The 27242-nt window shown below is 45.7% G+C and overlaps 1 protein-coding gene across 1 annotated transcript in view; it reads left to right on the plus strand.

The window, feature by feature from the left end:
* The window catches only part of LOC119449382 (ubiquitin carboxyl-terminal hydrolase 35), a 70842-nt gene that overhangs the window by 28889 nt on the left and 14711 nt on the right, over nt 1-27242 (plus strand). The window contains exons 8-14 of the mRNA XM_037712551.2: nt 4985-5134; nt 6723-6931; nt 10979-11072; nt 12466-12696; nt 19630-19862; nt 22994-23285; nt 24024-24293. Coding sequence (XP_037568479.1) covers nt 4985-5134; nt 6723-6931; nt 10979-11072; nt 12466-12696; nt 19630-19862; nt 22994-23285; nt 24024-24293 — 1479 coding nt within the window. The remainder of the gene's footprint in view (nt 1-4984; nt 5135-6722; nt 6932-10978; nt 11073-12465; nt 12697-19629; nt 19863-22993; nt 23286-24023; nt 24294-27242) is intronic.

The raw sequence follows: 27242 nt of genomic DNA on the forward strand, positions 1-27242 counted from the left end.
CGCGAAGTATGCACCACATGCATGATTGAGGATTAGAAAAAAAAAAGTGTACAGTTAGCAGAGTCAGCACAATTAGCATGTCAAAGACAGAGATGGAAGTGCTGCGCTAATAGCGCCACCTTGCGCCAAATCATTGAGCTGCGCCAACCTGCACTGAAACATTAATTTCAAATGAAGTTGCCAAATTTAGCAGGATGTGCGTGTTCAGTGACAACCACACAGCCATAGACATGCGTTGGCTAGCGCTTAGCCCTGCAATCCAAGCCTAAGCAATCCGTTTCAGCGTCAGCACCTTTGGGGTGTGGGTGTGTTTAGTGGCATAATTGTAACTAGGCCACAAGAAAATTAAAACTGTTGTATGCTTTACAATGCATTACGAATGTTTTATGAAATTATTACGCATTTGCGCATACATGGACCAGCTAAGGATGATTTGAACTGGCGCTCATTTCATGGTGCAGTCGGGAAGGAAAGCCACGCTGAATGAATAAGTTCGTATACTCTGCTCAGCGTGTAGCTCATAAGTTTCGTCATGCATTCTAGTACTCGATTTTGCACCCTATTGGTACATCTGCGTCAATTAATGGACGAACGCTGTGCCTGTGACATTCTGAATCTGCTTCGCATGTGCACCAGGTCCGGTTATCGGGGTGATAGCGTGACATGCTGACGACCTGCTTGCTTTCATGAAACTTGTTTGTCGCAAATATACAATGGCAGCCGCAAACATCACTCAAATTTGCACTCAGTCTACATTATTTTCTGCCCTGCCACACCACTCAAGATTAGGCTTTTGCCACCACAGAACGCAAGCCAAGAATGTAAAGTTTCATATTTAGTCAACCTTTGCGGCCAAATTGCGGTTGTAATTGAACGTTTGGCGAAACAGCAAACCTCTGAAATTGAGTTCATGGCAACGATGTTTACGACACAATTTGTGCAGATCAGGTGAAAAAATTTTAATAAACCATCGTTCGCTGCATGAAATATCGGTTGCCATTTTGCACTGGCTTTATGGCACCTGTGACAGAATCGCAAGCAAGCCCGAATAATCGGGCTTTTCCAAAATATTGAAAAGCCGGAAAGGCAGTGAACATTGTTATTCCTTTATTGTTTTAAAAAAAATATCTTAAAGCTTTTTCTCGGCAACCGATGTGAAATACTGGCAAATGTGCAATGACCAGTACATCACTTCACATTTATTCTGCGGTATTCTGCTATCCTGAAGATCACCAAGAATTAAAAATTACCTGAGGGCACTACGCGAACGGCGTTCCCTGTACCTTGATGGGTGTTGTTTATGATGGCCACTGTGACTATTTCTTGTTCATTGTGCACGAATATGTTTAATTAGCCTAATTTACAAGTTTAGCTAATCGATGAGATGTCAATGAAAATATTGTGGATAACGTTGGACAAATGACCAATAACAGCATTTAGAACAGCCTAGGATTCGTCAAGGCTTTTTTTAACGAGGAAAAAAGCCTGTGGCAAAAAGCCGGCAGATCCCATGCCCTGTGGGAATCGATGTTATGCGAAGCAGTGCGCGGGGAGCCAACCAAGTTAACGAAACGACCATAAGAGCACCAAGACGTAGGCGGCTCTTTGATTACCTACATGACACGCATGTTATGACATTCATGTCATGAGTCCTCAGGAGTCCCTTTAGCTACACCTAAGAGACCTTAAGGTGAAAGCCTTAGTCATGCTCATAACTATGACTTCTACCATCATCCTTTAGTGTTTCCTTCACTTAGTACCCACGTTGGAACCCATTTCAGTGTTTTTTGAGGGTTACTTTTTTCGTTGAGCCATTGTCATTTTTGCTCAGTCATGGTCATGACTATGACTTCTACCATCGTACTTTAGTGTTTCCTTCACTTAGTACATACGTCAGAACCCATTTCAGTGGCTTTTGAGTGTTATTCTTTTTTTGCTGAGTCATTGATGTTTTTTATGAGTCATGCTCATGACTATTATTTCTACCGTCATCTTTTAGTGTTTCCTTCACTTAGTGCCCACGTCCGAAGCGGTTTGTGAGTGTTAATCTTTTTTCGCTGAGTCATTGTCATTTTTGCTGAGTCGTGCTCATGACTATGCTTTCTACCAACAGCCTGTATAGTGTTTCCTTCACTTAGTACCTACGTCCGAACCTATTTTGGTGGTTTTTGAGTGTTAATCTTTTTTTGCTGAGTCATTGTCATTTTTGCTTAGTCATGCTCATGACTATGCCTTCTAGCAGCAGCGTGTAGTGTTTCCTTCACTTAGTACCCACGTCAGAACCCATTTCAGTGGTTTTTGAGTGTTAATGTTTTTTGCTGGGTCATTTTCATGACCTGCATGACACGCATGTCATGACAGATCACTTATGTTCATCATACACGCCTGTCATACTATGCCAATTTTGGTACCTACCAAGTTAACGAGACGACCATGAGAGCACCAAGACGTAGGCGGCTGTTTCGTGACCTACATGACACGCATGTCATGACATTTAATTAAGGTTCGTCATATACTCTTGTCATAGTATGTCAATTTTGGTACATACCAAGTTAACAAAACGACCATGAGAGCACAAAGTCGTAGGCAGCTAAATAGATATATATACTGTTAAAGTAGCAAGTGTTCGCCAAGAAATGCTTCGCATTTAAAGAACCAACAAAAAATGCAGTGACCGTGACAACGCTTTTGCGCACCAAGGATTACATCAATCTTTATGCAGACCTCTTCAAATAGGGGCGTTAGGAACGAGCGGATGCACTTCTTTCACGCTGCGTCAGTAGTTTATGATGCGCATCTTTGGTCCCTATCAAACATGAAGTAGCGCAGTCTTGTAACGGTTCACTTTCTGAACCGTTACAAGACCGTGGCCCAGGTTTGCACGTTCGTAATATGCACCGTGCATTGATGACAACGTTTACGTCTGAGACCCCTTATATTACTGGCATGGGGACACGTTGTCATGTGGATTTATAAAAAGAGTTCACAGGCTTTCTCTTGCTTGTTTTTCTTTTTTTTTTTAATGAAAAAACGGGACCACACAAGTCCTAGGTCGCCATATATGCTCTTTATCTGTCATTTCTCGACGTATTCCACAACCTTTGCATTGGCACCTTATCGAATAAGTACGGCAATGAAAGCTAGTTCATTAAAGTCGAATATTAGTTGCTTGTTCACAATGAAAAGGAGACTCGACTGGCATTAACACAAGCCTATCAATATAGCGTGGATGTTGTTCAGGGAAAGCTTTCGGTTATTTTTTTCTTGGCCACATTTAGTTGGCACACTTGGTATGTAATTTAAAGGCGGTTTCTGAGAAACCTGTATAAGTTCCCTTTGCAACTTCATGCTATACAGTTAGGTGGATGACAATTTTTCCCCGTCATGTATACAGTCAACGTCCGATTTTTCGGACTCCCTTGGGGCCATGAAAACGTCTGAAAAATTGGGCAGTCCGAAAAAACAAATGCATGCAGTGCATGCCTTTTACTGCCTCCAAGAGCTCAAATCGCAACAGATGCATCCAGAATCGGTCTGAAGGTCGGCTAGTATGCTTATTAGGCATATCAATGCTAGAACATCGATTGGAGACGGCGGGGCACGCGTGTATAATTAAGGAATATGTACCTTGTCCTGTGACAATTGCCCTTCCCACTCTTGGTATGCTTCACTGCAATATAACTTGAAAGGGTCTGAAGGCGAGTTCGTTGGTATGCATTCATGGTGTAAAAAACGGTACTAAAAACACGGACAGAAGGAAGAACACAGTATGAACGCTGCAACCAGCGTTTATCCTGTGTTCTTCTATTCTGTCCGTCCTTCTTCCTTCCTTCTGTCTGTGTTTTTAGCGCTGTTTTACTTCACCTCAATACTTCGCGCAAGCTTCACTGCTGTATTGAGGCGAAGCTGACTTTCGGGAACCGGCATTATGCACCGCGTCGTGCTTTCCAAGCTTCGAAGCCATCGGCGAGGATTAAAAAGGCGGAGTCGGCGCCATTGCTAACAGAGGTGAATTATTTTAATGAAAAATATAGCACCAAACTGCAAGAAGCCTAATAGCCAACGTCGAAGCAGCTAGGCCTAGTGTTACCGCGGTGGTGGCTACGGCTGCCAGCAGATATGCGTGTGAGAGCACTGGTTCGAGGCGGCGAGATAATCAAAAATGGCGGTGGTGGTGGCTTCAATTAATGCGATTTCGGACCTGCAGTCATAGCAAAAAGTCTGGAAAATCGGGCGGCGAAGGTTATTTGCATCCGAAATTTCAGACGTTCTTATACATTCTATTATACTCTATGGGGTACGTGGTGGTGCCGCGAGATCGTCTGAATGATCGGACATGTCCGAAAAACCAGGCATCCGGAAAATTGGTCGTTGACTGTATTGCTTGCTTTGCGAGCTTCCGCACAACTGATCTGCCGTAACCTAATAGTGTTCTGCAAAGCCAACTAAGGAACACCTTTTCTTCATATGCCTGTACTTCAATCATGTTGAGTTTTATCAAGCTGCTCCCAAATGCGTATTTACTGCTACAAAACGGACAATTCATGCTCCAAACCTGCTCCAAAGTGCCAAATTCGCTGCTCCCAGAGCTGCTCCAAAACTTCCTTGGTCGCTTTCATCCCTGCAAAGAAAATGCGGAAACTATACAATTCAGTGACAAGTAAAGAGAAGTAAAGGCAATGTGAAACCTATCCTAGAGGTACTCACCCAAACAAAATGAGAACACAATAACAGCACAATAACAGCACTAGTGAGCTGCTAAGTGAAAACGCCACATACACTGAAATAGTAACGCTTGGCATGGGATTCAACTCATTTAAACTATTCAGGTAGGTAGATGAATAGTAGTGAGGTTTTGTGGCTGAATAAAACATGGTATGTAGAAGGCGCGAACTTTGAGTAAACGTAGTGTACAACATTTCTTGTGGCTTTCTTCTCTACTCTAAGCTCATTGCTGAGACGATCTCGTGCCCTTACCATGCAGATCCTGCCCCATCTGCCATTGTTTGTGAAAGAGCTGCAGAGGCAGAAAAATGACGACATTCTCCAGGAGCTGGCCAGCCTGTCTTACACCATGATGTACCTGCACTCAGGCTTTCCCGACCTCTATGATCCTGTGCTAGATGCACTCAAGGTGAGCACCACTCGGAGCATATAAAATCACAAGTGCCACTCCGTGCCACTTAGAAATTAGGCCCTGGGTTAACGAGTGACTGTGGGCTGTGGTTAACGAGTGACTGTGCAAAAAGGCATTAGCATCAAAAAAGGCATTGCTACAAAATACAGCGAAATCTCGATATAACAAACTTCAGGGGACCAAGGCAAATCATTCTTATTCTGAAGGTTCGTTATGGTGAAAGCCCCAAAATTAAATATTCCGCCCATCAACCCATCAGTTCATGAGTTGTTACCATATGAGTTATCCACAAAAACGTCGCGGTTGGCTCTTGGCCTGTGCTGTTGCTATTTTCGAGATTCTGCCACCACGGACCACCGAAGCGCCGTATAATAAGAGTGGCACACGTATAGTGCAAGTGTGTCTTGTTTATAATAGCCCGAATATAGGGCAAAGAAATTGAACCAAAGTATTTTAGTTGTACGGATGTCAATATTTATTCCATTGTATTTTACGTCTCTTTAAGCCAAATCATTTCTTAGGTGCATTGCATGGTATAAGAATACACACTGCACGAATTGCCATTTGCATACAGCCCCTAGATACTAGCTGTTCTGCAAACCAAACTTTCACCTTTATTGCTTTAGAAGAACCGATGAAGGGCTATTTCGCCCATGCAGAATTTGTTCTTCTCCTTGTAGACTCAAGTTTTAAGGTGTTTACCAAACTAAAGAGCGTCAAGAGCTCTTATATTTTTGCAACGGGGAAACAAACAGGTGACAGACAAAGCAAGTGAATTACCTTTGCAAGTGAAAGAGCTCCGCTGCATTCAGAAATTTGTAACTGTCTGTGATATGACTGTGACGATGGTTTTCAGTTTAAATACGATGTTGAATGTGCCGCAGTTCCACTGTAATGCGGCCGTAGCAGCACTCGACGTGCGCCTCATTGTGACAGGCCTCTGACCGCAGTGCCGCATTTGTCGTCATGAAGCAGAGAACTACGTACGCTTCACGCCCGCGGATGGCACACCAACCTATCTAGCCACCGTACCTGTGTTTTTCTCCTCTGGCGCTGTCTCAGGTTTTCCGAACCCATGCGCCACGGCCTCTGCTTTTTGTGCCTTGTCGTCAGCTAGCCTACTGTTGTGGCTGTTGTGAAGGATTTCTGATTTCTGATTATAATTTGTGGTACTGATGCATTGTTAACATGACACGGAAGCTGAATAACAATCGTTATTTTGAAAAGATTGGTATTCTGAAGTTCGCAGTACTGATATATTTTTACATTGTAGCTAGAAGCAGTCAGCAGGGGATTTCTGAAAAGTTCGTTAATGTGGTGTTCGTAGTAACTAAGTTTCACTGTGGGGCCTCATACTTCCTTTGCTTCTTACAAGTGCACGACAGAATTTCACGGTTGTCACTGTAGCATCAGGTGTTAGCTGTAGAAAAAGATTACTGCTTCTGGCTTCAAAGCTATTTAGGTACTCTAGCAGTTAGAATGATGCTTTTCTTTTTGTACCATGAGAGGATGGGCGCATGCGCGATGAATTTGTTTTGGCTACAGTCGTGCAAGCGATGACTGCAATGTGAGACCTGTTTTGCAGGATGTGCCAGCAGCAGTACCCAGTGCGGATGAAATGCAGCAGCTCCTGAGCCAGTACCGACTGGCCTCGGCTGGAGAGCGCTACATTGGGGGCATTGTTGGTGAGGCGCCCGCCTTGGTGCGCCGTGAGGCCGAGCTCGTGGGTTTGCTCAACCTGGGCAACACATGCTATGCCAACAGTGTGCTCCAGGCACTCTACATGACGTCGCGGTGAGCGGGGACATATATCATCACACATAGCAGGGAAATTATGAGTTGAATAGATGCCCATGGGGTGTGTTACTGCCCTAAAGTCATTCAAGTTTAGCAGTGTGCATACTTAGAACCTCTTTATTCTTTCTGGAGTTTCACGTGCCAAAACTATTTCTGATTATGAGGCACCCCGTAGTGGAGTGCTCCGGATTAATTATGACCACCTGGGGTCATGCACTACAACGCAAGCACATGGGCATTCTTGCATTTCGCCTCCATTGAAATGCGGCCGGGATTCGATCCCGCGACCTCGTGCTCAGCTGTGCATACTTAGAACTAACGAGGCCTAGTTATGCACTGAACATTTCGTGCTAGAATGAATTAATTGCAAAAGTAAAATATTGAAATGCTCTAACCTATGATCTTGGTGACCTGAGCTCACCATGAAGGATCATCACATTTTGGCTTATGACAAGCCCTCCTCAGAATGTGCCTATTGGCTGATGCAAATTTGAATCACTGGCGTGCTTGTTTCGTGCACATTTTGGGAGCAGTGAGCTGCGCACTTTGGGTGTTCTGAAACTGCCATTTCAAGGTCTGCCTGATTATCTCGAGTTTCTTTCGTTGCTGCGTCCTAGCTGCTGTCTGATGGTGATAAGAACATGATTTGAGCAAGATAAGGGAATGTTTTTGCGTTTCTTTGCAGTGGCGAAGGCGTGGAATACAGAGATTCTTCGTTCTTCGTGTACATTGCAATAACTGCCACCTCGGAGCGTTGTTATGCGGCACTTTGACCGGCACATGGTTGACGCCATCATACCTGACGGAAGTAGGGACAACCAAAGCGCGCGCTTCAAGGGGGCATTTTTTGGTCAATGAACAGCCCTGGAGGAGTGCTTCACTTGACTTCTCACACTTCATTAGGCCAAAGGCGACTTGTAACTTGAATTCCGCGAGCTGCATTTCAGAACCCTTTATGACGCAGTACAATAACCGTCAACATCGGGAACCCCACATTCCTGACGGCAACATACGTGTACGCAACAAAGTATGCAGAAAAAAAAAGTACTTCTACTTGCCTCTTCCCCAAACAATTGACAAAAAAATACTCCCCGTGTATTCCTCTATCATGCCAGAGGTATCCAAATGAAATAAGTACTAACAGATACATCATGAGAAATTGGAAGAAAGTAGAGGTACATAGTGTCTCGGGCACCTCGAGGAGGACGCCGTATTTCTTTCTTTTGCTGCACAGTTGTCAGGATAGATGGTGCCATGTATTGGGTAGATTTTGAAACCTCGAGGTGGCACGAAATACCAAGTTCATATTTCAAGGTGCGGCGACGCACATGATTTGCAGCGCCATTGTACATTACGGCAACATTTGTTGCCGCTGGGATACAAAGGGTTAAAATCCTCGAATCTAATTCGACATTAGAGTTTGGTATATGATTATTTGAAAAAAACTATCGGCCTAAATTCGAATAAATATGGTAACCAGAGTTGAATCATTGTCATCACGTGGAGACCAGTGTCCTTTGTAAATTTATGTGGCAGAACACAACTGTTTATAGAAGGCATCTTTTGTCTTCACCTACCCTGAGGTACCACTGAGACTGCTTCTTCCCTTTCATTGAACGTAAACAGAGGTGGCATTGGAATTTACTGCTCTGCCGGTGGTGTCCTCTTTCTTTCTTTAATTTTTAATGTTTTTTTATTTTACAGTTCAACCTGATTATAACGAACCTCCATATAAAGAATTCCTGGTTATAACGAAGTTTTTCTATTCCCCGCCATTACTCCATAGAAGCACATGTATTTGAGACCTCAACGTAACGAAGTGGCAGCGGGAGGCCCCCTCGAAATAACGAATTTTCCCCGCCAACAACCTAGAGATTTCGCCCCAAATTTTGTCATTTTTGCTCGAGCAGCAACTGGAAGCACCTTCTCCGCCGCGACGGAATGTGAAGCGAGCGCACGTGTGCGTGCATGCGAGCGTGTGCGAGGCAGGCCTGCATCCCTCGACCCGGCGATCTTGCCACTGCGTGTGGACCTTTCCCCCTCCCTTCATTCAAACCTGGTCCTGCGCTTGCTGCAGCTGGCCTAGCCCGCCAAGCTGGCAGTCTCCTTTTCCAGTTGATGTTGCCGACACGCTGTCAAACGCTGGCGGCATGTGGAAGCGCCGCTGCAGAAGCGAGAGAAGTGACCTTCGTGCTGTTGTCTGTCGCTTCAACGCAAACTGAGCACCGAGAACACACAGCACGCACAAAGCTACAAGCTGTCGATGCACCTACACTGCCTAAACTCTGCCCCAACGCAGATCGCTTTCAAGATACCGCCCGCGCGACTGCGTGACCGCCGCCGCGTAGTACGCAGTTGATGCCAGAATACAGTATAACGCCGCCCACTATCCCTCCCCCCTCGCCGGTGCCTCGAGCGCAACGGAAGAAGGTGCGCTTCCTCCTTGCTTTTCTTTCTTGCGCGCGCCAGATTTAGACGCAATCGTCGGCTCCTCTCGCACGTTTTCACTCGCACATGCAGCATACGGCGCGCTGCGACTGCGTTATCGCCCTTGGACTTTATACGGAACATCTATGAGCCAAAACCAATTTTAGGGCCACAACGCGTCATAGACACCATCTTTAGATAGCAAATATGGATCTCAAAGGCCATACTTTTGCTGGCGGAAACCGAAAATACGTCATAGTTGTCGCCCCCGGCACTTTGGGCGGCCAATGCCATCGACCAAGCCAACCGACATGAAAAGTAAAAATGGCCGCTTGGGCTGGCGCGGGGTGGCTGTTCGCAACGTATGATGCGGGAACGGTCCCATAGTTGCGACGCAACAGCGGGGTTACCAATGCATTGGGTTCTATGGGAACTGTGATTGGACCGGCTGAAAACGACGTAACAGGCGGAAAAACACAGCACCCTGGAACGTATCAGCGGGGTTCTACTGTAGCACTATACGACGCTACGACGCCATTGTGACGCTCGCTCTTCGTTTCCGATGCCTCGCACTTGTGCGAAACGACACGCGTCCACGCATCCAGTACCAGGTGTGACATTCCAAGGATGAGTGCTTCGACGAAAATGGAAAACGGGCTCGCGTTACAATCGAGGGCGCATTAGAATAGAGTAAATACGGTAAGCGTTTCCTTTTCGAATTTTCGTGCCAAACCTTCGTATAACGAAATCCTCTTTATAACAAAGTTTTTCGGCAATTTGTCAATTTCGTTATATCCAGGTTTAACTGTATATTTTAAATTTATTTTTTATTTTTATTTTTACTTTTGACTTGTGTGGTGATGCCTCGGGCCGAGAAAGAAGAAAAAAATCGGGCAGGCTTTTGTCCTGACAAGAGTTTGTGTTTTCTAATCTTTGTCTCTACAGTGCTGACGCAAATGCGATTCAAACATGGAATAATAAGATTGCTTGATGCAATAAAAGTCACATCACTTGATTTTTTATTTTTCCTTGCAAACTTTTCTGCTTGTAAAAAGCATTCTACAGTTTTGTAATGTATTGTTTTTTTTTTTTATTGCTGAGTGACCTTTTCTCTGTCTTTCTTTTCTTTTTTTCCTTTATGAATACAGCAGCCTCATCAAGATTAAATGCCAAACAAAACTATTTCTTTGTCTTCACGCATAGGCATCTCTTATCAGAAAAAAAAAGAAAGAAACTCTGCAGAGTGATGTTGCCACCTTTCTGATGGTGAATGTGGCTGTGCCATGCACTGTTGACTAGGTAGCCACCGCCAGTGAGACACACAACAGCAGCCAATAGCATGTCTGCATAATTGGCAGAGTGATTCTATTGCAAACTACGATGGCCACACCGTAGGGCTCACTTGTCAATGTAGCGATGTGTCTTCATTGAGCCAAGTGACAACGCAAGCCGTGGCAATTGCTTTGTGACACTGTTGATGCAGGAAATTTTTGGGCTGACTGTAAGTAGTTGCATATTGCATTTAATAAATAAAATTTATATTCTCTCTGTCATTCTATTGTGACAGTGGTGTGTGATGGTCACGTTGGTGATGCCACAAATGTTCGTACTTTGTAGCCTGAGGAATCAGCTGCTTCAGAGCAACACTGTGCCACCAGGGACCATCTCGAAGAGCCTGCAGGAGCTGTTTGCCTTCTTGGCACTATCACAGGTGAGTTGCTGTCCTGCTCTGCCTGCAGCATGCTAATTTCATGTCTGCCATGCAAGCAGATTTTGAAGTAGCACTGGTGTGCTGCAATGCTTGGGGCACTACTGTCAATTGCATCGGGGTGTTTCCATGTAAGTATGGGGCTGTATGATGCTCATGCTAAGTGGTTTGTATGAGCTTCAAGTGATCATACAAACCTTTTTTGTATTGCAAGATCATTTTATTTAAAACTGTTACGTTACTATTACGTACCTGCCAACTCTGTCTGGAGACTCTCAAATTCCAACCAATCCTCTCAGTTGTGCGTACTACACGGCCATAAATCTCCCGAAAAACTGCCCCCCCCCCCCCCCCCCCATACAAAAGAACAAAATTGTATTTTTGTGTGTGTGTGGTGGAAACAGTGAAATTACTGTATTATGCCATGACTAACCTCTGGTGCCGAACTTGGAGGCTAAAAAGGAAACTTGAAAGAACAATAAGGCTGTCCTAATGACATTCTAGATGAGCTCAAGAGCAAAACCAAAACCTAAAGCGCACTATCATCATCATCATCCTGGACGTCAATGGAGCTGCCATAGCTGAAAGATGTAGCTGATGTCGTTCCTCCATTCGCTGTTCTCGCCAGTTTTTGCTCTTTTGTAGTAATTTGCTTCAGCAGTGGTTTCAATGTACTGCCGCTGTGCGATTGTTATTTGTGCCTTTTGTGCTGCAGTTGGGTACTCTTCGTACTAGCGTGCCACGGAGCGCTCTCAAGGAGGCTGCCGAATCAAAGAGAAGCCTCGGATAATATTCAGTCGCATATAGTTTAGCATAGTTGATGCAGTGCCACTTTATCCATACCTCGTAATACACATACTCAACCACTTACACATTAAGAACATGTAGCATTGCGCGCAAACATGGACAAAAGAGGGAACACATTTGCGCACAATGCTACACGTTCTTAATGGAAAACCAACAAGCCCAAGTGGAAACCCTACTGCACTGACACATAATTTGCATATAAAGGGGACTTTTCTTGCAACCCTCCACGATCGGAAGATCACATTCCATGGTTGTAAATTAGACAGCTTTCACGTGATCCAAGGCACAGTTATGCAGTGGGAGATATTTTGCATGTTAGCTGTAAAGAAAACTGTCTTAACTGCAACTTTGGTTTAGTAACATTGTCTTCCTTACATGTCTTTGTTTCAGTATTGTTTTTTTTTTTTTGTGTTCTTGCTTGCTTGAGCAAGTAAATGGCTCTTCCACCATTGAACCTGACTTCCAGTACTTAATTGAGATTTTTAATTTCATTCAACTGCTGCTTGTTGAAATGGAGCATGCCAGAGCAGGTGTAGATGTGCAATAAATTGGCTGACCGTTTCACATGCCTTGATGATTGTCATTGCAGCGACCAGCTGTGTGCCCTGAAGACTTTCTTCGTACCTCTAAGCCACCCTGGTTCCAGCAGGGAGAGCAGCAGGACTGCTCCGAGTTCCTTCGCTACCTGGTTGACTCGTCCCACGAGGAACAAAAAAACCATGGTTTCCAGCTGAGTGGCTCAAACACCACAGGGCATACCCTGATCCAGGAGGTCTTTGGGGGAGTGGTCTGCACCACTTACCATTGTCTTACTTGCAATGTGAGTGCACTATTGTCCTTTGCTGCGTGCTACATAAAATTGGATTATACGAAAATACAGTTAAGCCTCCATGTAACAAAGTTGGTAAAATCGGCAATTTGCTTCGTTAAATCGAAAGTTTGTTGCTTTTAAATGTGATCTTTTATGCAAATAAGTGTAGTCGCCAATAGATTTTTCTTACACAGAAGGGGCCGCAAAATTTTCTGTATTATCTGGCATTTGGAAAAAACAAACTTGAATGAGACAAAATTTCGTTTTGTTGAATTTGAGAGTCAGCAACGAAAGAAACGGTTCCATGTTGTGTCAATGATGTCTTCATATTGGCAGTACGAAGGGAAGCCAGCCACACTTTCCCGTCCACTTTGCTCCCACAGCTGACAGTGTCACCTGCCATGGGAAAAGGTTATCGTCAAAAACGGCGGCAGCGGGAAGCAAAGACGTCTGTCGTTCACTTCATCATGTCTCCGAAACTTGAAATTACACAACCTCCAGTACTAAATGCCCGAAAAAACAGCGCCCATGATGCCATGCCATCTCAGCATTGCGCACGCGGCAGTTTATCCCTAAAACAGAGCACGTAATCTGCATATGCAACTCGGCCGCGCTAACGTGCCCCGCCCCCCCCTTCTCCTTGTTTGCGCGGGAGGACGGCGCTCATGAAGCCACAACCCTTCTCGGCTCACGCTCGCATGCTTTCACTCACACCCAAAGCATCAAGCGCACGGGCCGCGATAGGATCTTATCGCCCTTCGACTTTATACAGAACATGACGTTGCTCCGCTTCAGTGGTCACTCTCGGTCATGAGGTTTGCGATTTTAGAGGTCTATTCGCAAGCAGCCGCTTGTAATTCAACCATTTGACCATCTGCATCAGCAGAAGTTACCGTTTATTGTTTCAGTGTTCCTGCGCGGCGGCAGTTCAGTTTTGTTATGTTGAAATCGTGTATGAACACGCTTCGTTATATTGAAATTCAAAATAGATGGTGTTCTATGGACAAGAAGTTATAAAATGTTAAATACTTTGTTATATCAAAAATTTCATTGTATTGAAGTTCATTATAGCGAGGTTTAACCGTATAGGTTGAACCATTGCCTCGAGGTTAAAAAGGAAAAAAAAGAGATCGTCAGAACAGTAAAGCACATTTAATTTGGTCATTTCGCTCATTCATTGTCAGTGGCAAAAACCACACATCTGAATTGCTTGAACGGTTGCAATTCCTGACCAAGGACGGCCTCTAGTCAGCACGTCATCGTTGGTTGTGTGCGAGGCATTTGTAATCCAGCACTTCTTGAAGACGCACATAACACTGTCATTTGACAGTGAGCGAGCGACATGCACTGGGCACCCAAGGTGCAGGCACAGTGATCACTGTAGCCAGCCCATAGGCGTTCCCGAATTCCTGCCAACCATTCACTTGTACTGCTCATGAGAACAGTCTTTAATTTGACTGTCTCCCATCTGTAGCAGCCTCAAGTTTTTCACACTGTGTTTGCAGACTACAATAGGCTTTTTCGATTTTCTACTTCTGGCTACCCGCAGGCTACCAGAGCCAGCCAGAGTGCCTTCGTTTTTCTTGGGTTGCTCCGCCCACCGCATGACGCACTTCCGCCGCGCGTTCGTTTTACTCGGGCTGGACGCTTCTGGCCACCCGCGGGCTGCCATAACCAGCCAGGACGATTTTGGTCTGGCTGCTCTCTGGAAGTTCACTGGCTAGCAGATGACAAAAAGAGGCGATGAGCGCTCGCCGCCATTTTTGTGGGAACTTGACGGACTGCAACGTGGCCGCTTGAGGACTTTACCTCGCTTGGCCAACTGGCTTTCGTCGAATGCTAGCACGCATCGCTCCGGCTGACGTGGTTTTGGACTTAGTCTCAGTGAGCGCTCGCGTACTCGTCGGCGTCATTTCCGACGTCGGCGCGGTGTGTGGATCACTGATTGCATTACTTATAGCGTTATCTTACTAGGGTTCTAACGCTCTGTTCCGCCTTGCGAGGCAGTGCCATAAAAGCGGTGGCAAACCATTTGAAGCTTTCTTTTGTGTGTGTGTGTCTCGTGAATGCTTCTTCCCGGCCGTGAACAGCGCGCTGCGTTTTTGATCATGCTTGCATGGTATCTTCATCGTGTTCAACGTAAGTTGTCTGCGAAGTTGTAGACGCTCATTCCCACACATTGCGGTGCCTTTTCGGTTCATCTTTCTCTGGTGGTAACCCGTTTCACATCGCTCGCGTATATGCGGTAATATCTCTTTTCTTCTGCAGTTAGCGAAGGCGTCGTAGCTAGCCGGTGTTCTCTCCTTTCTCTCCGTCGTATGCTTGGGTGGCAGCTCGAAACTGATGCATTATAACTATACTATATAGGCTGGTGGTGTTACAGGAATGCACTGGTTGAGATGAGTAATGGCCACACGTACATTAGCTAAATTTTTGCTTTCATTATCGACCAATACTATTTTTTGTATGAAGCTTTTCGCTGGTCACAGGTGGCATGCATTTTCCTGCGCCAGCCGCAGTCCCAGCTCCTTCGGCACAGGCGCAGGATTAAGAGGAACACCATCAGCTGAAACAAACTTTCTGAAATCGAATTCAAGCATGTCGGCACGAAATTTTATGCGCATAAGACGTACCCGATATCCTGCTTTATCGTGTCTTGTCAAATGATTCGAAATGTCGCCGGTGGCCAACGTCCTCGAGGCATTCTCGAGCGATCGCTTTCGTGATCTCTTATGTGCGATTTCCCATCTTGGCATTGGATGCATCGCAGGCCGTTTGTTGCGCTATGCAAAGTGAGGAGCCCTGCGCACGTCCTGTGCCCAGTCGCGCAAAATCTCGCAGAAGCCATCATATTCCTGAATGCAATTATATATTTTCAAGCTGGCAACGCATAAATAAACCAACTACGCCGAGCATGCGCGTGCGCCGGACACGCTGGCCACTGCCATGCTGGTAGCATGTTTACGTTTATCCCGCGGCCAGCTGTCTGGGTGTTCGATTTTGTAAACTTTGGGCAGCTTGGGGTTGTCTTGGGATCCCAGCCCACGTGACTTCTTATCAGGACTGGAACTAGCTGGCTGCCGTCTGGCTGCCAGCGGGCTGCCAGAACTCCGAAAATCGAAGAGGCCCAATGGCTGGCGAGAGCTATTTGTCCCATTGTTTGTTGTTCTTTCACCGCTGTTTGATGTGCTCATTATGAGCAAATTGAACTGCCTTTGCTAAGAACCAGATTTGCCATCACTGAGACAACTTGTGCATGATGGTCATAAAGACACTTCACAAGGTGTATTCATGTGCAGTATGAAGCACACCGTCCATGAGTGATGTCTTTAGTGAAATTTGACAGTTGCACCATATCACTTTCTTTTCTCGTAAGCCGTAAAACAGTTAGGTGCTTCCATGCTCCCATTTGCTTACATTACATGGTTTTCGCATGCGGCACTGAATGTTAATGACAATAACAAAAACGGCAGTGCATTTTCTGTTTACTTGTTCTTTCCCCTGGCTTTTGTGTGTCCCGCAGTGGCCATACAACAATTGAAATTGTATCAAGGATTGCTATATTAAACTAGGAGGCAGTTTTCTACGAACATGTCGGGGAAAATGTTTGACTTCTATTTCTGTCCATATGGTAGTGTGAAGAGAGGCCTATTTTTCATAATAAATATGAGATTGGTTAGCAGTACAACAAAGTATAGTAGAACCACATTCATAGATTATGGGAAAAAAATGTGAGAAATAACATATTATCCGGGAAAAAATACAGGCCGAAGTCATTAAAAAATTACAGTTTCGCCCAAAAGGTGAAGCATTGATAGAGATAGCAAAGTATTCAACTATTAAATGAAGTAAGGCTTGTAGTTTTATGGGAAGTGTAAGTTACAGTAAACATCTGCTTACTAACCAAAGCATGGTGTAACGCGCCTAAAGACACAGGAACTATGTTCACTCGATGACTGCGAGCACTTGCCGTCACATCTCTGGTGTGATAAGGAGCACCAGGAGCTGGAAGTGCGCGTCTTGTCCCGAAGTGAGTGTTCTGTGCTGTCCCTCGCAGCTCAATTTCATCGGGAGGTTCTGCCAAGCGCTTTGGTGAAGTGCATTTTCTTGCAAAGGCTTTAGAAGCTGTTCCACGTGTCTTGTGCATTGCAAAAGACGCACCATCTACGAGCGTCCGTTGCACCTTTCAGGTGCATTTGAAAGGGAAATTTCATTCGCTGGATACGCCTCGCAAGTGCGCCAAGGCAGTTTCCACATCGCTGAGCTCTGTGTTGGCAACTGGACGGAAGATGCAACTGATCAGCAAAGGCTAAATTTTGTGCAGAGCTGGCTGATAAATTCCTTGTGGTTAAAATCGCAGCACTAAATACACTGCTAGGGAACACCCCGTGCCAAAGCTGCGTTCATCCTGGAATCAGTGTGCAGCTGGGCACAAGACTTGGTTTGGCTGTAAAGATGTTGCTAACCTACTCCACATGCAGCACTATTGAAAGTGAGTGGTCTTCACCGCACACAGAAGGCAGCCAAACATTTGAAGTGAATCTGAGAATCAATGCAAGCCATCAAGAGTGTTGGCAAGGGTGATGACAGATTTTTCATCAGTAATAAACATATCACATCGGGGGCTGCACCACAAGACTTATCAGGGTCACCTGAAGAAAGCATTTCGGCCTCCTGCACAAGCAGCTGCAGCAAGCCTGTCCAGGGAGGCTGTGGCTGCTGTGTGCAGCACATATGAAAAAATGGAGGTAGGTTCTCTAAAAATTTTAATTGTGTACGATGGCATGTGGTCACACATCTCATATTGACGCGGGAACTGTTATATAATTTTATGGGGCTTAGTGCTGGATTCTATTGTTCTATGAAACCGCTGCCATAGGTGCGTTCTAGGGCCTAAGTAATATGATGTGGACTACAGTCAATGGAATGAATGAATTCTTTTATTGAGAAAAGGGAGGACCGAAGGTCGCTGGTGGGGGAGGAGGGACATACGAGGAGAGGTAGACACCCACATACGTCAATGGAAGCAGACACATGAGTGTCAAAATAATACAGATGTAAATGCAAGCAGAATGGAGGTTGAAGCAGCACTACAACTGTTTGGGCCCTCACTTGCCAAGAATTACCTTTATTATACGAACATAGTATGGGATGGTGACAGTCGCACATTCTTGGCACTCAATAAAGATACAACTTATGGGTTCATCCCCCTTACAAAAGAAGATTGCATCAACCATTCGCAAAAAAAAAAAGATAACATAAAATGGGACCTGCTCTTCGTGGACTTGTGACCAAAAGCAAAAAAGGCCAGCCTCTTGGTGGCAAAGGAGGCCTAACATATGACCTCATCAAAAAGCTGACCGCCTACTATGGCTTGGCTCTCATAAACCACTCCAAGGTTTAACAAAAAGCATATAACGGTCATGGCTACATTTTATCACATGACGCCGACGAATGACCAGCTTGACCACATTGCACTGCTGATTCCACAAGCTGGTACAAGCAACAAGCAGCAATTGCTTGTGGGGAACCAATAGAAATTGGCGAGTCGTGTGGCTATTTCCCTTTTGCCAAATTACCATTGCCTTGCTCTGCCTCAGCTGCTTGAACGGGGCAGGGGCAAAAAGACACAAAATGTTGCAGAAAGTACTCACTCGGTGATTTCTGTTGTGCCAAAGGATGAGATTGCAACACTCATCACAGCTGAGACAGCAGGCCATCTGTAGGCTTAATTCTGGAAGCCTCTGTGCCTAGAGTGAGTTCTGTTCTTCCCTTGGCATCCTTCCTAGAGAACTCTCGCTTCAACAGGCAGCAGAAAAGGATGCCAGATGAAAAAGTAAAGCAATGAGATTGCATGAAAAATAAGACCAGGAGAGAAAAAAAACAATGCCTAGGAAAGAGCACCAAGAACTACCGCCCTAATGCTTTCTAAGGTACGTGAAAAGGCAAGCAAAGCTTTGGAGGCCGTATATGTTTTGTGCCATCTGTCTCGCTCGTGGAGCAGATAATTTGGCAACCAGTTTGGTTATTTTTGTGTTACTTTCTATCTGTTTGTGTTGTTAGGTTCCTTGAAAAATGCTGTACCGTGTGACATGCCTATTTTTGTCTCTAAGTCATTTGTGAAATTATTAAGCAGCCTTTTGTTTGTATGTCATTTTTGCCTATTCAGTATAAGTAACAACAAGTGTGAACTACGCATCATCACACAAAATGATTGAAGAATGCAAGCATGTCAAGGGATGTAATGTACATCTGAGAATACGTAAAGAGTCCAACCACATTTCCATCATATTGCATAAGCTCTCTACATTCTCCATGAGATTAGAGGAAGAAAAAATGTTGTAGCTCGGAAAGTATTTGAGACAGGAGAGAGATACATTGCCCTCTTTATACTATAGTAAGAACAAACATGTGTGCCAACTTTCATTGCAATCACAGAAAAATAAAACGTTAGTGTTGATCCCCACGCTCCCTCTTAGAGCAGCATTATGTTAAACTAAACCTGAACCAAAAACCATACCCAAGCCGAAATTTCAGCCCGAACTGTACCAAACCAAACCTTAACTGCAAAAAATATTCTTCAGTTGGTGCACCCCACTTGTCACGACTCACAAGTTGCATTGTGTGTGAGATTGGGTATAGACAATGGTATTTGCTGGTAACTACGACCACCTTCGTCAAGACACATGTGCTTCTAAACCTGGCCATGCCAGTTGTGTTTTGCGGCCGAAACATTGCTTCAAAGGCTCAGTAGAATCACTGTTCCTGTTAAAGCTCCCAATTGTGCTGTCACGAAATTGTGCCATCACCTTCTCAATGCGCCGTAACCACCGTGGCTGTACACAAAATCTGCTGTTGCTACATGCAATGGTTGAATGTACACTTGGCGCTTGCAAGGAGAGTAAAAATGCGTGTCTGTAGCACTTTTTGCCTTCCGTTCAGGGTGAGAGCAAGAATGAGGAAGCAATCACGGACCTGCATGTGGCTTTCCCTGAGGGCTCAGTGTCCAGGACAGCGGGTGGCACCGAGAGCAAGGCATACCACACGCGCTCAACTGCCAAGTCAGGGATGACCGAGGGCAAAAACGAGTCCTCAGAGGAGGCTCCCAAGGCACTTGCCCTGGAAGACATGCTCGAGACTTACTTTGAACCAGAGAGCATGGAAGGCGAGAACAGGTGACTGTTGTGCATGGCATTCACTTGTCCTTAGACTACAAATATAATGAAAGCTCCGTTTCTCTTTATTTTTTCTTATTTTTTGTGACTCACAAAATAAAGATTATGTATGACCTTATGCTGTGTTCAGCAGCTACAACTAAGGGCATGGAAAAACAGGAACAGCTTAACAGCTTGCCTCAATGTGGCCAAGCTCAATGTGGGCCTTTAGGCTCCTCCTTTTATTTGTTACCGCTGTGAACTGACAGATAAGAGGGGTATTTAGAAAGTAAGTTACAATTTCTTTGCAATTGAGGCATGTACATCAGAGAAATAAAGTTAACATTGTCAAATAGAGTGACTGTTCCAGATATGAACCATCTTATTACCTTAGAACAGCACAAATTTTTATAAGCCATTGTCATGCTATTTTGCCACCAGTGACTGAAGCCAGGATGTCACCTCTCTATGAACTACAACAGCACTGACAATATGTTGCCCTGCCAGAAATCACTATCATCTCGTGCAGCAAGAGTGGCTGATACAGTCGAACCTTGATATAATGAACTTGAATATAAAGAACATTGGACGTCAGTCTAAAATGTTTCTCACTGATATATTAGCATGTAGTAAATGTACACTTATAATTAAGGGTGTGCGAATACTCAAATACAGTGGAACCTCGTTGATACGATCTTCACGGGAACTGGAAAATACGACGTATCATCCGAAAATAATCATATATAAGAAAAACATTCGTGCATAAGGAAAAAGGTATTATCCCGAAAAACGCATTATGCAGAATCGCATCAACACGATTCCACTGTATCATCAGATCGAATCGAATAGTGCATGTTTGATTAATTGAATGCATAAATCGAATACAATGCAGATCACTTATAACGTAACCGCTTTTAGCGCGGGACCGGTTATGGCGTGTTTTTTTTTTTTTTTTTTTTACCACCGATAGAACTCCCATAGAACACCGATCTCCCATAGAACTCAATGTATAGGCAGACCGTTCATTGCGTAGAGCAGAATACCGGTTATAGCGCAGTTCTTTTAAGCGCGAAACGATGACATCGGCGCACGGAGCACGGCCTTTTCTAGGAGGCATTGAGCACAGCCCGCACGGCCGCACGGTTGCCGAGCGCACAAACGCGGAGGAGTGGGAGCGCGGGTGCGCTCGTGGAGACCAGCGGCGAAAAGCGAAACAAAAAGTCGCAGTTTCCCCCGAAAGGTGAAGCAAATTTACTAGCAGAGTATACGCAGTACGGATAGAAGTTTTATAGCCTGCCTAATAAACTTGGCCACATCCGCTTACTAACTGAATTAACAAGCATGGTGTCAGTGCACACAAGCAAACATGAATAGATCGCACTCGACGACCGCAGACAAGCACTGTAAAAACCCAGGCGTGAGCGAACGCGGCAGGAGCAGCGACCGAAGGTTCGTGTGGTCTATCGCTTCGACGGAAACTGAGCGGCGAAAGCACAGCGCATACAACGGTCAGAGCCATGTGGAGATAGAGAGAGAGAAAAGACCTTATTCCAGGTCAGACCTATATGTGGAGATCGCTTTCAAGATACGATGCGCGCGACAGCCCTCAGCCGCGCAAAGTACGCAGTGGCTTACAGAGAAAGGCGCAGCCCCCCCTCTCCCGCGCTGCCTTCGCGCTTTCCTCCTTTCGTGTGGGAGATTGAGTCGCCAGTTCCCCTTGAGCCCGGTCGCAAGATACGCATCGAGTGCCACAGCTAAACGTCGCCTCCCTTCCTTCCCTCCCATCCCCCCACGGCCTTCTGCACAACAAGAGTCGTCACGTTTGCTATCCGCCGTACGTTTGCTCTCTGTGAAAGCACGCATCCCTATCATGCTTTCACTTGCGCATACGGCATACAGCAGCATACAGAATTTTTTTTTCGTTTTTTTTTTTTTAATTCCAGGAGTGGGAGCATGAGCGCGCGTGTGGAGACCAGCGGGGAAAAGCGACACAAAAAGGAGGAGAAGGGCGGGAAACTTTGGAGGAAGGAGGGCGCTTGTTTTCATCACTATAGCAGCATCTAGAGTGAACTAGGTAGCAGCGTCTAATGAGGGTACGCGGAGTGCGGGGGATAACGGCAGCGCACTCCTTTTTTTTTTCTTTTTTTTCAGGAGTGGCAGCTTGTGCATGAAGACCAGTCTCCAGAAGAAAATAACAGCGTACTTCCGCTGATGCCGCACTTGTCAGGGGAACTTGGTTTCTGTGCTGTGTTGCATGTGTGCGTGGGTGAAATAGGTAATAAATTGTGTTTGAAAGGTGGGTTGCCCGTTTGGCATAAGCAAAAGCCGAAAAAAGCATGCTTTGGTTATAACGCGGTACTGCTTATAGCGCGGATCTTTACAACTCCCGCGACTTACGTTATAAGCGGTCTACACTGTATCTGCTCGATTCTATTCAACTGCAATTCTATTGATAAAAAAATATTTTTCAGATCTTCATATTGTTATGCGTATAAAACTACAACATGTATTTACAAACCTACAGAACATTCGCGCTGATGGAAGAGAGCTCGGCCATGCTGTGTCGACTTTTTGTCGTCCTCGGAGCCGTCATCGTTCTCTTCTTCACCTGAACATAACAACATACTAGAACTGAGCTGTAATCAGTGCTGGCATACTAATTTGGGGTTCCCTTTAAACAGAGTAGGCCGTGCTGTATATCTTGATTTCTATGTACCTATGTTGCTCATAGCTTACTATGTTCTTGTTATGCAATGCTAGGAGACTCCCGAGCATGTGCAGCCAAGAACTTGTAAGCAATAAACATGAAAAATTTTCTGATATTTTATATTTGATTCAATATTTGGCTTTTTTTTTTCTTGATTCAATTCGATATTCGATTCAAAATCTACTATTCTGTATTCTCACACCCCTAGAAAATTATCTATCCAAATGCAGCACAATTTTTCCCTTTCGTGCAACTTCCTCCACCTTGTGGGACTCCGCAGTGAATGATTTGCCATGTATGGTACTGCTGTCGCCTGTGCTAGATTTCATTCAGTCCTCATTCCACTGCTCTTGCCCATTGTGCTGTTTTCATTTTTATTTCTGCACAGTGAGCATTGCATGCTGTCCCAAGAGCCTGCTCATTTCTCTTTCACGCACTCGTGCAGATACCACTGCAGCGTGTGTGGCACACTGAGGGATGCACGCCGCAGTGTAGCTCTGGCAAAGCCTCCGAGGCACCTCGTGCTGACTCTGATGCGCTTCTCGTACGATGGCGCCACGGGGACCCGAGCCAAAATCCTCCGCGAGGTGGCATTCCCCCAGACTCTGATGCTGCCCTCCAATTGCGGCCTTGGCAGTGACCAGCAAGCCACCTACATTCTGTATGCTGTGGTGGTCCACTCGGGCACCTCCGCTGACCGGGGCCACTATTACACATATGCTCGATACTCCAGCCAGGTCAGCAGTGCTCACTGAACCAGCCGTCACATCGGCTGCAGTTGTCGCATTTCACTCTATGCCGCGCCTGTCGTTCTTTTTACCCTTCAGTTCACGTCCTAGCTAAAAACATGAACCAACTAGCCCAGCAACAAGTAGGGATCCATTTTATGGCTTGTATATAATCACAAGCGAATATTTCTGGCAGGAATGAGATGTGGGCAATAGAGGCAGTTACACTGCCAAGCCAGCAATGCTAATGCTAGTCTATCAGGCACATTTTCAGAGAGAGATAAAATGAGTCAAATAAGTGGGGCACCAGGCAAACACGTGGTGTCATTGCAAAATTGCAAGCGTGGGCCTGTAAAGACAGCTCTTTCAGCTTAGAGTTGGTTCTTAATGTCTGCGCCCATCAAGGGAGGGATGGTGCATGTCGTTGTTACCATGTTGTGGGCAGTGGCCCTGGCAGAAATTTGTGATCAAGTGGTGGCCCAGTAGCCATGGCTTCAGAGCTGAAAGGCGTGGGCTCATCTCCTCAGTGTGGCAAGAGGGAATGCTACAGTGACCTTGTACTCAAATTTTTGTGCATGTTGAAAGAATTCCTAGTGTTAAGCTAGGCTTAGCTAGGCTAGTGTTAGGCTAGTGCTAGGCTTTCACCTCGCTGTCCCTGGCACGTAGTCCAGGGTTAGCTTTGCAATGTAAATAACATCACTTAATGTGGAATTGACATAAATCTCGTCTTTTGTGCATGATACCCAGGAGTCATTGTCACCACGCAAGTCAGCCTACCGCTTGGGGACTCCTGATCCTCTGTGCAAGCGGTGGTACCTGTTCAATGATAGCCGGGTGTCTGCAGCGTCGTATACCAGCCTGCAGGGTCTGACAAGCCGCTTTCCTCGGGACACTGCCTACGTGCTTTTCTACCGACAGATGGACAGCGACCTTGCCTACCAGGAGGCTGTGCCTGGGGACCTGCTCCACCCGAGCCTGCGGGACATGGTTGACTTGGACAATGTCAAGTACTTTGAGGTACAGCACTCTCTGACGTGAATATCTGAAGCTTGATGTGACCTCTCACTTAACACATTGTTTGGTTGGTAAACTATGCAACCTGCCAGCATTTAAAAGCTATCCTTCTTCATCTGACAATTCCTTAAAGCCTCCAGAAGGTTATCACATTGCAGAAATTTTTTTTACATGTGTATGCAGAGGTAGGGGCCAAAAAAACAGTGTACTGTGCAGTGCAAACAGCCGTGATTGCAGTGCTGTTGAGTCTGCAGTATGATATGACAACATCCCTAGCAAAAGAAACCAAAACTGATTGCTTTAATGCACCCAACAGCAACTTTCTGTGGCAGCACAGCCAAAGCTACATGCACATGCTCTCACGTGTGGAGTTTCTGCTCTTGTGCCAAGAAATGCTGACGTTTTGCTGGCGGTTTCGGTTTTACCAGCATGTTCAGCACGTGAGCTTCTTTTTATTCAAGTGCTTTCATGTGAGTGAGCTCGGTGTATCATTACTATCCGTGAAATAGTGCTAAAGTAAATCGGATATAAATATTGTGTCCCAAAAGCAGATATAAATCTATCATATATAAATCAGATATAGAATATAACAAATAGCTGAGCCCTTTGCCAAAACACATTACAGTGGAATCTCGACGATACAATCACGGCTAATACGAATTTCCGGATGATACGAATTTTCCTGTGGTCCCAGCCGAGCCCCATTACTTTGCAACGTGCTAGAGAACGGTTGTTACGAATCGATTTTCGACCCACGTCGGTTGATACGAATAAACGCCGCCCCACCGACGGCCGCGAAAGAGAACAGCGCGCAGTCGCGCGCTTTCTCCCTTTCTCTTTTGTTGCGGAGGCGCAGACGCGGCGCCGGACAGCGTGGAGGCCGCGACTGGGCGCGAAGAGTTTGAAGCGGTGGCGCTTTTGTTGCTTTTGTGCTTTTCCTCCTTTTCCGCGTGCCATCGGCCGGAAGGAGCGGCTGCTGTGCTTCGGGCCGCGTTCTTAGTGTTTGCGCCATTTTGCCTAGTCGCAGCGAGCTATGTCTACCGAGATACGATCTCGGCTGATTCGCGCGGCCGTACGCCGAGGCGCGGGAGCCTCCGTTGGCGCGTCTTCCGTCGACTGCGCTATCGGTGCCGATGGCACAGGGCGATTGTCGGTTTCGCTGCCGGAGTCACACGGTGCAAGATAGCACGGTACGTAATCCACGGTGCAAGGTAGTGCGGCACGCTCAGTCGGGTGCTCCTCCGCTTCTCCCGCTAATCGCCGTATTTTTCTTGCCGTAGGAGGCTTGCGCTTCCGTATTCCGAAGGCGTGCTTCGTCCAAAATTTCTTCTCCAACGAGCGACGATCCATCACTAACATGGGAGCTCTCAGTAATCCAAATTCTGCATGTCAAGTGAAGACGCCGGCGTGGTTTACGAAGCAGACAACTGCGGTTGCCATCTTGCCCCTGTCACATCAGCAACCAATGGAGAGACGCCTTTCAGCACGGCAGCCAATCGGAGACCCGCTTTCATTGGAGGGCCGTGTGACTACCTATCGCAGACCCGCGCTTATTTTGTGTTTGTGCGTTTGTTACAAGATGGCGACTACGGACGAACTCAGAAGCGGAACTGCGAAACTTTGAGCTTTCGAACGATACCAAGATGGCGGCGCTCGGTGGCGGGAAATACGAGATATGTCTCCGTGAACTGCGGTGATTTTGCGTGATTTATAGCTGTTTTCTCACCCTGCGCACTAACGAATTAATCATTTTAGGGCACTTTTAGTGCATTTTCAGCCAAAACATCTTGATACAGCGTAGATTAGGCATTGTAGGTACCGAAACGCGTGGTTTTCAAAAATCGATCTTTCTCGCGATTTTCGCGATCTGATCCGCGCGTTCCCCGTTAATTTGGCTAGTTTTAATTGTGTTTCGATGATACGAATTTCGGCTAATACGAATATTTTTGTGACCCCGTGAGATTCGTATCATCGAGATTCCACTGTACCTCAAGGTTGCATCTTATATTGCGCTAGGCCGCGCACTAATCAACCACATGTCCAAACGTGCGAAACGCACTGCAATAACGTTATGTGGCAAGCGATGCAATGTTTGGTATTCCGAAGGAGTGTAGCAAGTGCTTTTATTGAAGCAAGCATTTATTTTGTGAAAAACCACGCACCATTCAGGAACTGGGCAATCGGAAACCCTACTTAAACGAAACAACCCATTTCACAAATTCTGTGGCATACAGCTTCGGTGCTCTTGATTGTTCACTTTAGGAGATCCAATAACTTTCGCACGATTCAGGCAGCGAGCAGAAAATGCGTTAGTGTCTACGGGTAGTACCATTCCTCGTGCAGACCAAGCATGCTGTTTTTGCATAGTAGAAGGAACGCTGTTGCCTGTATAGTAGACATCAATATGTCTTGCTACAGGTGGAACATTGCGAGGGTGACTAACCCTTAAATTGAACGCTGTCATCGTGAAGTGCCAGGTGCACTTTCACCCATAGACTCTGACGTCTCCCTTGCTACACTGCTACTCACGAAGTCTTCGAACGTAATTTTATCTATGGCAGTGAACAACCTAGAATACCGACCCTGTATGCCATGGAACAATTTAAATGCATGTTTTATTACACACTGCTTCCACACCTGGTGGACTCGCCTTACACAGACAGGTTGCCGGTGTTGAGGTAGCCATTGCCTGCGCATCGGACCAGCGATGCGCTTGTGCTGAGGATGTCAGCTTCACATAACGCAACTCCTTTCTTTGTAATTGTATGCAGCCAACCAAACACTCATCAACACAGCACTGTCTTCGTTTGCTCTTGATGAGTTCAGATCAGCTTACTCACACTTGCTCATACTTGCTACAACCCAACGATGACATCTTTGTATACAGGACCAGAAAAACAAGACATGGACTCCCAAAAGCCATAAAACTAGGAATAGCAAGAAACGTCGCGA

This window comes from Dermacentor silvarum, chromosome 4, assembly GCF_013339745.2.
Source record: "Dermacentor silvarum isolate Dsil-2018 chromosome 4, BIME_Dsil_1.4, whole genome shotgun sequence".
NCBI lineage: Eukaryota > Metazoa > Arthropoda > Arachnida > Ixodida > Ixodidae > Dermacentor > Dermacentor silvarum.